The sequence below is a fragment of the Crinia signifera genome, chromosome 3 (genome assembly GCF_055691185.1).
Source record: "Crinia signifera chromosome 3, ASM5569118v1, whole genome shotgun sequence".
Taxonomy (NCBI): Eukaryota; Metazoa; Chordata; class Amphibia; order Anura; family Myobatrachidae; genus Crinia; species Crinia signifera.
Genome location: NC_139219.1, coordinates 304737956 through 304755679, shown reverse-complemented (window position 1 = coordinate 304755679; position 17724 = coordinate 304737956). Strand labels below are relative to the sequence as shown.

Here is a 17724-nt window from a genome sequence, read left to right as displayed (position 1 = left end):
GTGCACCTCTGTTTATCCACATATTTTATAATTGGAAGCCACAAGCATTGATTTTATCTATTACATTGACCATAAATAATTGGAATCCGTTCTGGATCACCAACCCGAGACACCTCTGTAAGATAACCAAACTGGCACCCCTCGGAGCCTGGGCACACAGTCTGGGAACCACTGTCATAGAGTGATCCAGAAGCGAGGGTTTATGATTATACCCAGAGAGCAGACTAGAGGACTCATGAGGGATGTGAAGGACAATTCCTTCATTTTTGGACATATTAAGTCTTTGAAAGCTCTGGGACAGGTAGCAAGTTGCCCAGACTGGGGACATGAGAGAGCAGCGGAGAGAACAGAGGTGAGTTTTGTGTATCAATGGCACAGAGGAGCTATTGATGGTAAAAGATGCTCATTAGATTTCCAAGGAGGGAAGTGTACAGAAAGGGGACCAAGAACGCAGCCTTTGGGAATGCGGACATGGATGGAAATAGGTATCATACAGTACTTTTTTATGTCGGTTTTGTTCCTTCCAACTATTTGAAACGGTACTCTTTACTTAGAAGGGCGCCCGTCTCGGCCATCTCGGGCATTGAATGCACTAAAAAATCAGGTGCGATGCGACAGACGAGATGCCCGAGATTTCCCATAGGGAACAATGTTAAATGTCTCAATTGACCCGATTTTCCTGTTCAATGCCTCAATTGACCCAATTTTTCCATAGGAAACAATGTTAAATGGGCCACAGAGGCCAAATAGGCACCCTGAAGTGAATAATGGCCACCCGAATTGTTAACGCCACCCCACGATCAACGTCAACCCGAAGCGTGGCGAGCGCAGCGGTACGCGTCCTACGACCTTTTCATACCCCCACTATCCACGTCGGCGTGGAGTTGAGAATAGAAAGCGCAGCGAGCCACTGAGCCCGAAGCGTGGCGAGCGCAGCGAGCCCCGCGAGGGGACGCGGATACCTTCACAGGTATCCGCGTCCCCTCGCGGGCTTCACAGCTGTCCGCGTACCCTCGCGGGGCTCGCTGCTCTCGCCACGCTTCGGGCTCGGTGGCTCGCTGCTCTCGCCACGCTTCGGGCTCGGTGGCTCGCTGCGCTCGCCACACTTTCTATTCTCAACTCCACGCCGACGTGGATAGTGGGGGTATGAAAAGGTCGTAGGACGCGTACCGCCGCCCCTCGCGGGCTCGCAGCGCTCGCAACGCATCGGGTTGACGTTGATCGTGGGGTGGCGTTAACAATTCGGGTGGCCATTATACACTTCAGGGTGCCTATTTGGCCTCTGTGGCCCATTTAACATTGTTTTCTATGGAAAAATCGGGTCAATTGAGGCATTGAACAGGAAAATTGGGTCAATTGAGACATTTAACATTGTTCCCTATGGGAAATCTCGGGCATCTCGTCGGTTGATCGCACCCGATTTTTTAGTGCATTCAATGCCCGAGATTTTTTACTAACGATGCCCACGATCAAAATCGTGGGCGCCCTTCTAAGTAAAGAGTACCTTTGAAACAAACTAGTCTCAATTCCTTGCCTTCTGTTCTGACACACTAGGTAGGGGGAGTTTGGGGGCTACAGCCACACACTAGTTTTGAAACTAACTTTGGAAGCCTGAAACATAACTCTGTGAAAGTGTTCTTAACAAACTTTGGCAAGCAACTATCTTCCCCTGCTGTAGAGATTCAAGTATAGAAGCTATAGAACAAATCTGTTCTTGGAATGTGTCATTTTGAATGCGCAAAGTAGTCAGATCAATCCCACATCATTTAACAGCAATTATTACATAGCCGAAAACATTCAGGGGTTATTAAGTGTACTTCTGTGTGTCAGTAGGGGCTTATTAGCTGGGTAATACGATCATCTGCATCAGAAGACACTGAATTACCCCTCAGTTACACGTCTAAGCTCTTGCACATCAGTTACTGTCATGCAGCAAACATTGTATTTAGTCTTCAGCAGGACGGCAAGATCCCAGTTACTGCTTGTGCTTTGTACCGATACATACTGCACCTTTATATGATTAATTATCAAATGTACAGACAAATATACTTTAGGGTGAGATCATGAACAGGTATATGGGCTTTTTTGACATGTGTGGTCTTGTATTTTTTTTTAAACAATTTCCAAATATTTTACTTTTTTAAAGCTCCTGGGAATTAACTACTGAAAGATTATTATGTTTAATGCTTTCTGAATTTTGGCCCTTATTCTGGTTCACTCGCAAAGGCAAATTCCTTCTCAAATGGACAAAACCAAGTGCACTGCAGGCGGGACAGATGTAACATGTGCAGAGAGAGTTAGATTTGGGTGGGGTTTTACTTCAAAGTGAGATCTACAGTATAGTGCAGTGTAAAAATAATCAGTCAGTATTTTCCCTGCACAGAAACAAAATAACTCACCCAAATCTAATTCTCTTTGCACAAGTTACATCTACCCCACCTGCAGTGCACATGGTTTTGTCCATTTGAGAAGGAATTTGCCTTTGCAAGTGAACCAGAATAAGGGTATTAGTCTGTATCAGGGCTCTGTGCAACAGGTGGCCCAAAACACTAAGGGCCTTATTCTAGTTCACTCTTTCTGACAAATTCCTTCTTAGATGGACAAAGCCATGTGCACTGCAGGTGGGGCAGATGTAACTTGTGCAGAGAGAATTAGATTTGGGTGGGGTTTTACTTCAAAGCGAGATCTATATTGCAGTGTAAAAATAAAGCAGCCAGTATTTACCCTGCACAAAAACAAAATAACTCACCCTAATCTGAATCTCTCTGCACATTTTACATCTGCCCCCCTGCAGTGCACATGGTTTTGTCCATCTAAGAAGGATTTTGTCAGAAAGAGTGAACTAGAATAAGGCCCTAAGTGATTGTGCAGCCGGGGGGCACATAGTACCCTGCCCCCGGCCCAGCCCGCCACTGTCTGTATCCTGATAAGGCAAGCTATTGTATTGGTTTAGTTCTTCTTTTACCAAGAAATTTTGTCTTTGTTGAGGGCTGTGATAGGTCAGGAGGACTGACCATTAGTTGCTGTCTCTTGCCTGTTGTAGAACACAACCAGTGGAAAGGTGAATTACTTAAACTAGCAAATACCTGCCGGGATGTTTACAGTAGCCAAGGGCTATAATTCCTACACATGAGTCTGAATTCCTGCCTTGTACTCATCCGGTCTGCAACAAAGTGCCGGAAATCCAGACTCTTCTGGTGGTCTCATTGTGTCAGTGTTGATAACTTGAAACCATCAAACCTGTTTTACTGACATATGTCACTTAGCGGATTTTGCAGTTATTTTATATTTAGGTCCAAGGTCCATATTTCAGAGCTTGCAGAATTCGTGTACGAGGGAGAATCTTCCCTGCCAATTGGGATAGTCTTTTATTTTTGTAAAATAAATGTTTTTATTTATGCACAAGTAAATATTTGGTTAGATGATGTGCAGGAGCTTTGTTCTGCTTTTTGCGTACGTAATGATACAAGAGATTTAGTTTTTGTTCCCACTGTATTTAGTACTGTAGATAGATATACATTTGCAAGTATCTCCTTAACCCCTTGAATGGTGGGATTTGCTGCGCCAGGACAAACCTACCAGGGCAGGTTTGTCCTGTCCCAACATTACTCACCACTAAAGGGCTACAGCCAGCCCCGACTCCTCCCCCCCGTTCCTGACATCCGCCCTCCTGCGATCTTACGCCAGAGCTCCCCACTGCCATTTGCACTGCATTAGTGACCAGGTGGCAGGCCATGCTTGGGGAGATTTCAGGGGACTCGGGCGCCTGAATGCCCAAGCACTCCCGAGTAACACAGGTCGCCCCGGGACTCCACGAGCGGGGCCACCCACCTGGTCACTTCTGCAGTAATAATGGCGGCAGCGGCAGCAGCAGGGGAGCTCAACTTTCAAGGGCTATGGCCAGGACAGCCCGCTGCGGCCGCGCAGCTGAGCCCGGAAAATTTCCAGGCATACCACTAAAGTGGTTAACCTTTTTCACATTGTTTGCATGTTTTTTTTTTTTTGTGTTGAATTCTGAGAGAAAAACGTAATTTATTCAGTTTTAGAATAATGCTGTAACATAACAAAATGTGGAAACAGTGAAGCACTGTGAATACTTTCCGGATGCACTGTATATACACACCCATACACACACAGACACTGTTAGTGTCTAAAAATAAGTAAGACGCATGTATAGAGTTTAAGAAATGGTTCCACCGCTCAACCAAAACAACGGGGTCCACCCGAAAGAGTTGTTTTTACACTTCTTTTGGCTTTAAAAGAAACCATTAAGCACACAATACCCTCTGCATTATGCCTACCTTGCTGTGTTCTAGTGTAATTTCCTACTTTAATAAAGTATTTATTGAGTCGGTTTATACCCTCCATCTCCATCCCCGCTCTCCATCTCCGCCTCTCCGCAGTGCCTGCCTGATCTATATCTTTCCATCATTGCCGTACTTTATACTCCGCTAAGTGCCTTACAGATGGAGCGCTTTATGTATTAAGGAGGTACACGTCTCCCCGAGAGGAGAGATACAGAAGTGGATGATTTCTGGGAACATGTGTCTTGAATATAAAGACATCAAGTTTCGTTCCCAGGATCCTTTTGTTGGCAAATGTCCCTTTTAGAATCCAACTTTTAAGACATGATGTAAACGAAGTCATGGGATGATGTAGCAGAGCCGTTATCCGTGTCCTTGCTGCTGCCGTTATAAGGGGCTGTGTTGTCCCCATTAGGTGCTGTGCATTGAGCAATAAAGTTCTCTTCGGAAGTAGCAGTAAATTGCCACAAGATAGCGGTGCATGTGTTCCTTCAGCCTGCATTGTGGAAGGGCTTCAGTACCTCGGAGAGCTCTCAAAAGCCAGACAACAGCGGTGCATTTACACACTGATTGGTTTGTGTCTTGTTCGGATAAATTGCTCATCAGTCTATGGAAAGGTTGGCGTATTGCAAGCAGCAGCAGAGTAAGAAATGAAGGAGCAGTGATTATATTGTGAGAAGACTTATCTGCCTGCAACTAGCACACATCTGCTGGGAATTGCACACCCTTTATTCAACTTTGTATAACTTAACTTTTGCAATTATTATGCTGAATGCACAGTTCTGTTCACGGCATTGCGCCATGCGGGTCTGACATAAAACATGGACGATATAATTAGATACATCTGTGGCAGCACACATACATAAGTATACCACATTTGGTTAAACAAAAAGGGTTATTCAGTAAGGATCTTAAAAGCAAATTTTACGCCAATGGACAAAACCATACTGCACTGCAGGTGGGGCAGATGTAACGTGCAGAGAGTTAGATTTGGGTGAGTTATATTGGTAAATACTGACTGCTTTATTTGTGCACTACCATTTAGATTTCAGTTTTGAACACACCCCACCCAAATGTAATTCTCTGTGCACATGTTACATCTGCCCCAACTGCAGCGCAGCATGGTTTTCGCCCATTAGAGAGAGATTTTGCTTTTGAGATCCTTGCTGGATAACCCTCCAAATCTCTAAACTGAAAACCAAAGAAAGTCCTGAGAACTAATAGTCATTGATGATGCTATTTACTTATAGAGGCTACAAGACAGACCAAAGTGAAGGCAATTTTTGCAGGGACACTTCTGTTTCAAACTTGCTGAATATGGAGAGAGGGAGCTATGAGCAACACAAACACACACACACACGTTTTTACCAGGATACAGAATTGGATATATATACCAATGTGGGTTGCGGCCATCTCAGCAGAGTCGTGACTGCATGTTGCTGTCAATCAGTGATTCAAAGAGTCTGAAAAATCAGTTGAATTGTCTGTTACTTCAGACTCTTTGTATTACTGGATGAGAGATCTGTGGAGTTATCAGACAAGCTTTCTTTCATCCTCTACCTCCCCTTGTCAGCCACTGCCTCTTCCTACCATCCTTTGCCTCTCCCTGTCATTTACTGCTTCCCTCAGTCATCCGCTGCATCTACCTGCCACCCTCTGCCTTCCCCTGTCATTCACTGTCTCCCTGCCATCCCCAAAGCCTTCTCAGCAGTTCTAAGGTTTACCATTTGCATGAATATATTAGAAAACATGACCTGCAGTGCAGGGATTCAGAAAAGAGGTCTGCAATTGTGTAAGAAATTAATGGATCACACTAGCGGCAATGCAGGCGCGCATGTGCTGTTTGCTGATCACACACGTGTGATGTCCATTCTGTGGTAACCTGCTGGGGTCCTTTAATAATTATTATTGTCTGACAGCGTCCCAGATCGAAATAGTTAGAGAACCCCTGTATTCGGATATTCTTTTCAATCACCTACTGCACGTACAATACACATTCCTCATTCCATACGATTAGCATTCACATCAGAGCAGTGACATAGGATAACTGTCAGCCATGATGCTCCGGTGTAACGTGACTGTGAAGACCATATAAGGCAATGACATCACAAGTGTAACTTCATAAACACATCCTAACAAATGCAAAACAAAAGGGGGAACCTATCCGTAAGCGGAATAAGAAAACACTGATATAATAAGTTCCAGTAGCTAAATGTGACTCTTACCGTCTCGTGGGGTTACTCCGTAATGAATGGAAAGCCGAACATTCTAGAACGCTCCGAGTCACATTCATCCCTCTGAAATATTTCCCGCTATTTGAACGACCATTAAACATATGCAGACATTTTTATATCTCCTTACAGCAAGCTAAGAGAAGCTTTATAAGCAGAGCTGCACTCCCTTATAACTAATGCAATAAACGTGCGGCAGAAATAGACAAATAAATATGCTTTATTTCCAAAGCTGCCATCTTAATCTGCCCACAAGAAAAATGGGCAAGGCTGCAGAAGCCACCGGAGTTTATTGAGCAGGCATAAGTACTTGTTACAGTGTAACTCGGTTACCTTGGGTAACTCCCGTCACTGCCTTTTGTTCTCTAGAACATTACAGTTTTGCATGCTGATTACTTATTAGCGTTTCACACCCTCCGCTGCTTAATGTACTTTCATTATCTCCTTTCTGAGCGCACAGCTCTGTGTTAAGCATCTGTATCCCCCTTTTTCCATTATTGTCTGTCTGGAACATCTGCTGCTGTGCTGTATGTTTTCCAATTGTGATAAATGTCTACACTTCTGTATTGTGAGGCTGATTGCTTGGAAAACCTGGGGAGCGATAGCCCAGCAGCTTAGCCTTACTGCCAGCTTACCTGCCCCCCTGCACGGCTCCCTGGGCATCTTGTAAAACCTTTGCGGTGGTCATGTGCCTCTGAGATGCTACCCAGGATTGGTGATCTCTCAGACACTTGGCAATTCTCTGGCAGAGCGTATTGATTGAAATGTTTACTGGTCCCCTCTGTTGCTGAAGTTAAACGTATGTGGAAACCCTCCCACCTCCCCAATGCATTCGTAGTGACTGTTATGTCATGGGTGGTATGGCTTTATACGTGATTGTGCCCAATTTGCCTAAATATGCAATTTTTTACTTATTTATTGCTTTTTAGGCCTGAGACTTATCTGAACAATGAAAAGTTAAACAGAACGTAAAGCAGTACAATTTGAAATGATTGTTGACACAGGATCCCACCTGTATAGACAATATCAGCAGAGTTCTTTATTTTAGGATGGAGATTCCTGCTCAGTGCAGTAAGAATAGGATGACTTAAGCTGCCCATACACAAGTGCGACTTGGGCACTTTCTATCCCATTCCGATAAATCTGTCCGAGAAATCGGATGAAAAGTAGCAAATTTGAATGTGTTTGACATCAGATCTGATCCGATGCGTGGTCCTGTGCGTATCGGTACGTAGCCTGAATATTGGTAGGGCTGAACTATAAATATGTTGGATTGGTCAGCCTCCAGCAGGCTTGGTTGGGGTCGCGTACGATACATCGGATGCAAAAAATCTGCATTTGGTGTGTCGTATGCAGTCCTACTGCCTGGGATGCTGCCGGACGGTTCAAAGGAAATTCCCTCGGAGAAGTCACACTAGTGTGGGGGCACCTTTAATCTCATATGGGGGTCAATGTAATGTGCGATAAGTCAGAGGTTTGTCCTAAAATGGCCTTATTTTTTTAAAGTGGCAATCATATGACCGGCAAAACCAGGCTGATCTTGTCTTCTAAATGATTGGCGTTTTGTAAATACAGTAGCTTCTTACAGACCCCAAGTAGCAGCCAATTACAGTATACCTACAGTATGCCCCCTATGTAGATTCTACAGTGCTTGGTAGGGCAGTGTGATACTGTATGTACAGTATTCAGAACTACGTAAATATTTATATACAGCTTAAGAATAAAAGAGGAAGTAGATTTCAGGAGCTGAAGCCTCTGCCTGTCTTGCAGGTGAACAGTTGTGCTTCATTGGGGATTTCCCTGTGTGTTATGTATACAGTTTGTTTTGGAGTATTCATGTAATTTTCCTTTGTACCTGTAACTTTATTAATTCTTCTTGCTTCATGCACTGTCCTTAGGCAGCCTTATGGAAGCACTTGCTATTCCTCATAATAGACAGCAGCGAGCTGTACATTATACAGTGTTACTCTTGTCCAACAGGCAAAGTCAATTCATTATCTCTACAGTGTGCACATTTTGGGAGCTCTGTTAGGGCATTGTTCTACCTCCTGCCAGCACGTGCACCTGCCTCGTGGCAGGTGAAACAAAATCCCTGATAATGCCGGCTATCGGCGTCAGTTAGATTACCCACCAAGGTTCAATTAGCCATAGTAGTTTTCCAGGGCTACTTTAAATCCCCCCCATCTGTGAGTGAAGGGTTGTGCAGGATTATAGCATTCTATAGGAGATTATATATATTGTATAATACAGTAGCAGGGCAGAGGCTTATGAAGTCCAACTAATTTTTTTTTGCCCCCATTTTGTTTTTTTATTAAATTGGGATATTCCTGCAAACATTCAAATGTGCTAAAACTCCAGAAAGACCTTATTGTTTATGAAAAGGCATGAGATCCATACAGCAACAATGCTTTACAAATCATTGACCAACAAACTGCAGCAGAGGGGGTAAAGGGTCAAGAAAATTCAGGTCGATATGCGTTGGGTTGACTATTTTATTTATTTATTAACAGTTTCTTATATAGCGCAGCATATTCCGTTGCGCTTTACAATAGCAGACAGTGAAACAAAACAGGGAATTTACAGTCTGAAGGTCGACAGGTCTAAGTTTGACACCTGTCGGTGAAGGTCGACACGAGGTTTTCACTTTTTGTCCCGAATGTCGACACAGTCGTCGTTAACACCGTCGCAGTGTGCCATGTTACCTTGCTGTGCTCGCCATACTTCGGGCACGGTACCTTACTGCGCTCGGCACACTATTTTATTCTTCCACCACACTATAGTGCAGGCATGTCCAAACTATGGCCCTCCAGCTGTTGTGAAACTACATATCCCAGCATGCTCTGCAACCATTTTAGCATTCCCTAATAGCAAAAATGTGGCATGGCATGATGGGACTTGTAGTTTCACAACAGCTGGAGGGCCATAGTTTGGACATGCCTGCCATAGTGGATGGTAGGTATGAAATACCGACTGTCGGCAAAAAAAACAAAAAAAACTCATGTCGATATTTTGACTTCTGACCTCCCCATGGTCGATCTAATGCTTGTGTCGACGCTTGTTTTTTCAGGTGTCTATCTAAGCTCTGTTGACATTCAGTGGTCGACGCAGTGCATGTCGACCTAAATTAGGTCTACCTAGTGACCTTATCCCAGGCGGGGGACGTTGATTAAAACAATTAGCTGTGTTCATAGCCTGTTCACATTTGCTGTACTTTTTATTTTGGAATTTGTTTTAACTGTACATTTGTCGTTGAAACTTTCGTCGGTCATTACCTGTGTCTCCCTCCTTGTCTTCACAGTGCGCTTATGTTCCAGGCGCCTCAGCCTCATCAAGAAGTGTATTTCTCAGTCCCAGACCAGTTACAAGCAGTCAGCAAAGCTTCTGGCTCTGGCCCGGCTGCTGAGGGTTGCAGGTAAGTGGCTGTAATCATTGAAGTCCATATTTTTCTAGATTGGTATCACTTGACAGCGCGGGCTAATTACCTGCATGCGGGGCTGTAGAAAGTTTCAGGATATCGATAGTAAAGATCGGATGCATTAGAGGGAAAGCTAATCCTCTGGCCCATCTGCGCTGCCGTCTGATCAGTCCTCTTATGCACACATCTAGCTTTTGAGCGAGACTTGTTTTGCGTTCTAGGTCTCTGCTTTCTCCTAGTGGCTGACCGAGCCGATGGCATTCCAGCTGTTTTGAATTTCCAAGGGTCAGCATGCATGGGATCTGTATATACATACTGTTGGCGGTTTGCTGGCTAGTGAAGCATGCTGGGACTTGTAGTTTCTCTGTAGCTATGCCCATCTAGTAAGATATTTATACTTATCTAATAAGATATTTCTTTCCCTTATCTTCTATAAATAGCACAGGAAGAACATTTTAAATAACTTCAAAGTGAAATGTAGATTATTTAAGTCCATTGCTAAGGGGCCGATGTGTTCTGCGGATGTTAATAATCTGGATTCCATGGAATAGTTGCATTTTGAATAAAAATGTCCCTGCTATGTACTAAATGTAACTCACGAGAATAGTGGTAGCGATAATGGCTGTCCCTGCCGGTTATATCTCTGGCATATCTGGGAGGAGTCTTCACCCCTCTGCACATGCACACAGAGTCAGTTTAGTTCCCCGATGGAAGCTACAGGAGGGGGATCTGAGATCGCTCTCCTCCGAGTAAGCCTTTATAGGGGTCATAGTGGGGACAAACTTCACATTGATCTTTATAGTCCATAGGGCAGTGTTTTTCCACCTTATTACCTTGCGGCACACTAAATAAGATTTTACAATTTCCAAGGCACACCATGAGATCCCCACAAAGCATAACACATTGGCCCCCACAGGAAAAATACAAACCAATTGGCCCCCATATGAAAAACAATCACTCTGGTCCCCACAGGTAAAAAAAATAAAATACATTGGCTCTTTACATGAAAAGACGAGACCAGTAAATAACAGTTGAACTGGTGGTGGCTGTAAACTGGTTTGGGCATCTCTAGATCTGGGGGCACACTTGAGAACAGCTCAAGGCAAACTAGTGCGCCACGGCACAGTGGTTGAAAAACACTGCCATAGGGTTTCACTGTACAGTCCACACATCTGCTCTCACTTTGTCTTTCACACTTTTCATCCTACTGACCCTTGGCCAACATTGCAGGGTGACCATATCATACAGCCCATGAAGAACCTTTCTATTCTGGTAGACCAGTGTGCAATAGAGAACACCTATCCTTGTGTATCAATGCCTATTTCCCTACAGAGTGTAAGCATGCGAGCAGGGCCCTCCTACCTTTTTGATTGTTTGTAAATATCCAGTTTGTTGTATCACTGTTGTCAATTGTAAAGCACAATAGAATTTGCTGCGCTATATAAGAACCTGATAATAAATAATAAAGATCGTAATCCCCATTGATGATTATGATTTTCAGCGCTTACTAAAGGGGCATGCACACGGGGCGATTTCAGACCCATTTCTAAGCGATCTCACTTGGGGACCAATTCAGACCTGTTCATACAGGACCCCGTCTCCAGTGGTGGGGGTGTGCACATGCGCATAGTCACTCATAGTGGGCGCGCCCATAGGTGAACACAGGCTTGGTCCTGCCTGCTTGGGACGGGCAGATGGTGTCACATGACATCAGTACTCGCCCCCTATTTGTCGGTAAGTGTCTGTCCATCAGTCCTTACTTTTCATTACGAACAGAGGAAAACTCATTCAGTGGTGAGTAACCATCGTCTGATTTCTCCTCTCTGTGGCCGTGTGCGAGCGAATGTGTAAGCGCACACATCTGCTCGCATCGTAGTGCTAGGATTTGGGCGGCGGAGTGTGCGTGAATTCAGCAGGGCAGTGTTTACCTGCTCGCTAGGCAACAGATAAACACAGCCTAGCGAGCAGGTCTGAATTACCCCTTAGATTGTTTAGAAATGGAGCACTGATTGCGCAGTGTGTATGCCCTGCAGCAATGGCGATGAGTGTGTCGCCATCGCCCGCAGGGAAAGACATCGCTTGCACTGTCTTTCCTGCTAGATCGAGGGATTTTGCCTATACAATAGGTACCTAAACAATATGCAATACCCCCACTCGGCACAATGGCTCAGCAGGCAGCATCGCTAGTGCCGCGAGATGTGCTGCGTGATCGTGCTTACGTTCAGCACGGAGGCAGCGGTCACCCCGTGAAAAGCGTCTAAAGGAAGATATTGCGCTAAACCAGGGGTGGGCAACTATTTTGGCTGGGGGGCCGCTTTACACTTTCAGTAAATATTCGAGGGCCACACACAAAATATCTTGTATCCAGATGGAGCCATCCTCATCTAGCCCTTTAATAAGATTAAGTGAATAATCGGATATCAGTGCTAATCCCCACTGTATTGTATTGTGTTGCTGCTGAGAACAAGAGGCTTGGCTCACCACGGCTATCCAGAGAGGGCTAGATGAGGATGGCTCCATCTGTATATGCTGCTGTCTGGGTCCTGGGGGAGATGGGATGTAAAATGGAGGTAGCTTCTACCTCTATTTTGCATTCCCTCACCCCCAGGACCCAGCAGCAATCCTACCTTAACACAGCTGCCTCCGACCCCCACTGCACATGAAGCTCCGTCCCACCCGCCTCCTAGCATCTCAGCATGTCACTCACATCACAGGAGGAGGGAGGAAATACCCCGGCTCGCTGCAGTGGTGTGGGCTGCGGCAGCACAGGTTGGCAGGGCCATCTTAACAGCATTATGTGCCCCGGTACAGTGGAACCCCTACCTGCACAACTATATATATATATATATATATATATATGTATATATATATATATGTATAGTTTTAGAGATGGATCCAACTAAAGGTGATATAATATATATATATATACTCCTCCATTTGAAAGTCCGGCACTCCTATGTTGGGAAAATCCTCCTAATGACCTGGTGCCCTCCAGTATGGGCCGAATGGTCCTTCTATATACCAGTAATTCAGGCGGCACTCACGGATTCCAAAAATATCAAAGTTATTTTAATCAAGATCCAACATGTTTCCCTGAGGACGGGCCAAGACGCCTGAAACATGTTGGATCTTGATTAAAAGCACTTTGATATTTTTGGAATTCGTGAGTGCCGCCTGAATTACTGGTATATATATATGTGTATATATATATATATATATATATATGTGTGTGTATATATATATATATATATATATATATATATATATATATAATGCAGCTTAAGAGTCACTCAACAACAAGCTTGTATTTGTGCAGAGGGTTTTACTCAGGCATAATGAAATTACAAATCATTATGTTGCCTGATAAAAACTCTTTGCACAAATACAAGCCTGGTGAGTGCCAGTCATACAAGATACTTTCTAATATATTTACACATTAAACACTGACTGTGGTGGAGCCTGCTCAGGCTGCCAGTGGGGAGTCAGGACAGGAGGATCCTCACTTTAAGTGCCGGCGTTGCTGCTGATGCTGACTAGTCCCGCCGCCGCCTATGCAGGACCGCGCCATCCCCACTCAGCATTACTGGGAGTGTGGGAGGGGACGCGGTCACGCGTCAGCCGCCTCCCTGTTATTGGTTGGTGCGGCGGCCGCGTGAACGCATCCCCTCCCACACTCCCAGTTATGCTGTGCGGGGATGGCGTGTCGCCGTTCATGCATCGGCAGCGGTGGCGAAAGCTCACCGTTCCTATTTACAACATGGGGGGGGGGCGCGCTTGTCATTGAGGTGGACTTGGGAGTGGCAGGCCAGACGTGAGCGGTTCGCGGGCCGCCTGTTGCCCAGCCCTGGGCTAAACAGTAGGATGTGATAACGGGTTCCACCTGCCTTCATCTCTACATAGTATAAAATAAAGTCCCCAATTGTTCGGGTTAATCTGGAGAACCAATGGATGAGACTTTAAAAACAGCAGTGGTAATGTCGGCGTGTCGGCATGCTGGAATACAGGCATATCTTCCGCCCTGGCTGAGGAACCTTTGTATTCATTTTTGTTTATAAAAGAAGTACATTTTAAGACCAGGCTATGGCTATGCTACTCATTGGCTAAATGCTCCAACTGTAAAGTCATGAACTTTGAAATTTGCCAAAATAAACAAACGACACAGTTCAATCAGCAAGGAAATTAAATACAATTTAAATATTTTTTATTTTTTTAAATCATAATTAAAAATAGCGTCATTGCCTTACACATCTGCCACATATTTCTGGTCTAGCATTGCATTTGTATTTCACACAGTGCACACACACACAGGCCTGAAGGGAAGCATCGCCTGCGTTATTGCACCAGTGCGCGCTAGTAATGATTGCCCGTAGAGCTCTTAGATAAATTCACTATCTTTTAGCTGCAACTCAGCTGTAACTAATTTCTTTCTATGGTGGTGCGCTCCCGGTGCCAGAGGAAATACTAAACTATTGATTAATTCTCTTCCACTGGAATTTTTGTTGCTGTGGGCTCAATAAATGCGATTGTTTACTCGTTGCCAAGTTCTGGAAGCGGCTCGTTTCTTGGTAACTTTTACAGTTTAGATGGCAGTTTGCTAAATTCCTCTCTGCAGCTGTAAAACACAATTTACTCTCTTCTAGAATAATGATCTGCACATGTTTGGATTCTCTCAGACGTGCATTTATTTCATGTAGAAATTATTTAGAATTTCTGTAGATAATAACTATGATATACCGTCATTTTTTGACCCTAATAAGGTCAACCACTGAAGGCCTTAGGTTGACACCTGGAATAGGTCGATCGGGTCTGACTGTCGACACCAGCGTAAGGTCGATAATGGGATGGGTGACCGTAAAAATATCGACATGAGTTTTTCCCTTTTTTTTTTTAACCCCACCCGTTGACATTTAACTACTTGCCTGGTGCGGTTGCATCACATGTGACCACTCCAGGCTGGGCTTTTCCTGACATGGATGCATCTGATGCCACCAATCAGAAATCTCAGGATGCAGGTAGAGAATCTTCCTGGCCTGCTGATAGATCAGATGGACCTCACAACCCCTCTGGTTCCCTCCCCAGTGCCTGCCGTACTGACGATCCCTGCTGATCGGTCAGCCAGAGAGTATGCCCGCACCCCACAGCTGCAGACTTTAAAAGTCACGGGGGGAAATGTTACTTAAATAGCAGCCCTCACCTTTCCTCTGGACCACCGGAGTCTACAGAGAGGATCAGACACCGGAAAAATGTGAAGTTGTGATGTTCTAACCATCAATGCTTATTATACTGATGTTTATTTTTTCATAAAATTAAAAAAATCAAATAAAATCATATTGGATTTATTTTAAATATACATTCTTAACTTAACATTAGCCAGTATAAAGGGTTTATTCAATCCCACCTATTCAGTGCTGTTAGAAATGTTTCTGACAGCATCGGAGACAGTTTCCGACAAAACTAGTCGGATCTGTTTTGGCGGAAATGACCGCGATTGTCAAATTCTCAGCATTTTTTCGACAATCCGCGGCCAATTTCCGACACTCAACTGTCATAACATTGCATTCCGACTGTTGAGATTCTATCGAGAGGAACGAAACCGGTGTGGGATTCCGACAGTCGGAACGTCATTATTCCATATAGAATACCCCCCCTAAGCGTTCAAGGATTTGACAACATCTCGCTATATTTGTCCATATCCGGTATTAACAACAGTGGTTACTTCAGCTGACATTTCACCCGTGCGGTACGATATCTGAATCTATGGAAAGCTACTGATTCTTTAATGCTGCTATTCTACTTTCCCAAATGTATTGGTAATATTTATTGATGTAACATAAACACCACTCAGTGTCTGTGCTGTAACAATATGACTTGGCTATCGATATGGCCAATGTACAAAATGTGGTGCACAATACATGTGATGGAACACTTTGCGAGGAACCAGCGGCAGGCTGCTTACAGTATCTGCCCTGTGATAGGCCATACTACAAAGCAGGGGGCGTGACTGCATGCAGTACACAAATACAAGCCAGTGATGGGTACATAATACTGGATGTGCTGGTTGCTGGGAAATATTTATCTCCCCTTCTGTAATAAAAGTCAGTCTACAGTACACTGACTTTTATTTCCGTTCCTGTTCGCCGTAAACGGGGCGGACACTGATGTTAAGTGATGTCTCATACCCCCAGCAGGCATCGCCACACCTGCTTCTACAGAGGTACACCCAGTGTTTTTATACTACTGCCTCCTGCACACCTCCATCCCTCCCTTCCCGCAGCGAACCACCCGGTGAGTGTGTAACTCGCCTAGGCCGCAGCTGCCAGAAATGCACGTGTAAACCCTTACCATCGGGGCTGGGGTGTAATTCAGATTGCAACGAGCGATCCTGAATCAGGCCCAAGCTTCCTTGGTAAGCAATGTTCAGGTAATCTGTCGATGAGGACTTGGCGCTTTGTTTGGCCGGTGCTGTCTCTGTTCTCTAGGGAAAAGTAGGTAATAATTAAGCTCCATTATAAATGTGCACTTCAGCCGTAGTGACTCATTAGCAAAGAACTGCCTTTTTTATTATTATCCTGTCACAAAAGGGACAGTGCTGTTGTGTGAATATCTCTTAGGTACTTGCTAAGCAAGTGAGAAGAAAAAAGACGTTTGCCGTGGTAACATCGACTGTTGAAAAGCACTTGTCACTTTTTTTTCCCCCGCTGTGATCATGCTTGGCTGAAGTTTGTATGAGCGAAACCTTTCTTTTTCCTGCTTGTAATCCCCCGGGGTCATATAGGAAGAGAGGAACATGAACATCCATTTACAGTACCAATGGCAATTACAGGAATGGCATCTGCTATCCCAAACTATTGACCAGAAAGCAGGACTCAAAAAAAGCATGTTAAATGAGTAAAATGTACCCGTTATAGTTCTGTGGCTGATGTCAGCATTCTCCTACATCAGTATGACAGGAGCCGCACGGCACTATTGTGCTGTTGGAGGACCCTGCTTCTTCCGTTGTGTAACTCTCAGGCTGTGGCTTCCCCTCCACACTTCATGGCTCAGCCCCAGATCATGCATGGTTCTGCCTCCCACATGGCCAGTGCCGTCATCTCCTGCTCTTTTGACCATTCTGATGATTTTATGGCTGTGGTATGAGCGTACGGATGATCTGATTGGCTATTCTGTGATCATTCCGCTTTTCTGATTTGTTAAAAAATAGAGATTGGAATCACTGACTTTCTCAGACTTAAATCTTAACAGTTGCTTGATTTTTGTATAATTACATACATACATACATACATACATACAAACATACATACATACAAACATACATACACACCATACTTGATTATTAAAACAAAAAAAAATTGCGGGAGATTGTGAAACCCACACACATTCTTGAGAACAGCTCCCCTGTAATGCTCTACAGTCCAGGCATGTCCAACGTTGGCCCCACAGATGTTGTGAAACTACACATCCCAGCATGCTTTGCAATAGTTTTAACATTCTCTAATAGCAAAACTGTGGCAAAGCATGCTGGGATGTGTAGTTTCACAACATCTGGAGGGCCAACGTTGGACATGCATTACAACTGGCTGCCCTGCTTTATGTTGCATTGCTATATGACTGTGTAAGTAATATAGGCCTTGATACACAGGCGCACAAACACACTTTGATTTGCACTTGAGTAGTAAAGGTTTTCTAGACTCAGTAGCAAATAATGGCTCGTTTACGCAAACCTCTGTACTGCTTCCACCTCTGAATCAGCCCCAAAAAGTCCATGACTGAAAAT

The 17724-nt window shown here is 44.4% G+C and overlaps 1 protein-coding gene across 1 annotated transcript in view; it reads left to right on the top strand.

The window, feature by feature from the left end:
- NBAS (NBAS subunit of NRZ tethering complex) overlaps nucleotides 1–17724 on the top strand; it is a 540465-nt gene that overhangs the window by 216338 nt on the left and 306403 nt on the right. The window contains exon 32 of the mRNA XM_083178566.1: nucleotides 9834–9947. Within this exon, the coding sequence (XP_083034692.1) occupies nucleotides 9834–9947 (114 nt within the window). The remainder of the gene's footprint in view (nucleotides 1–9833; nucleotides 9948–17724) is intronic.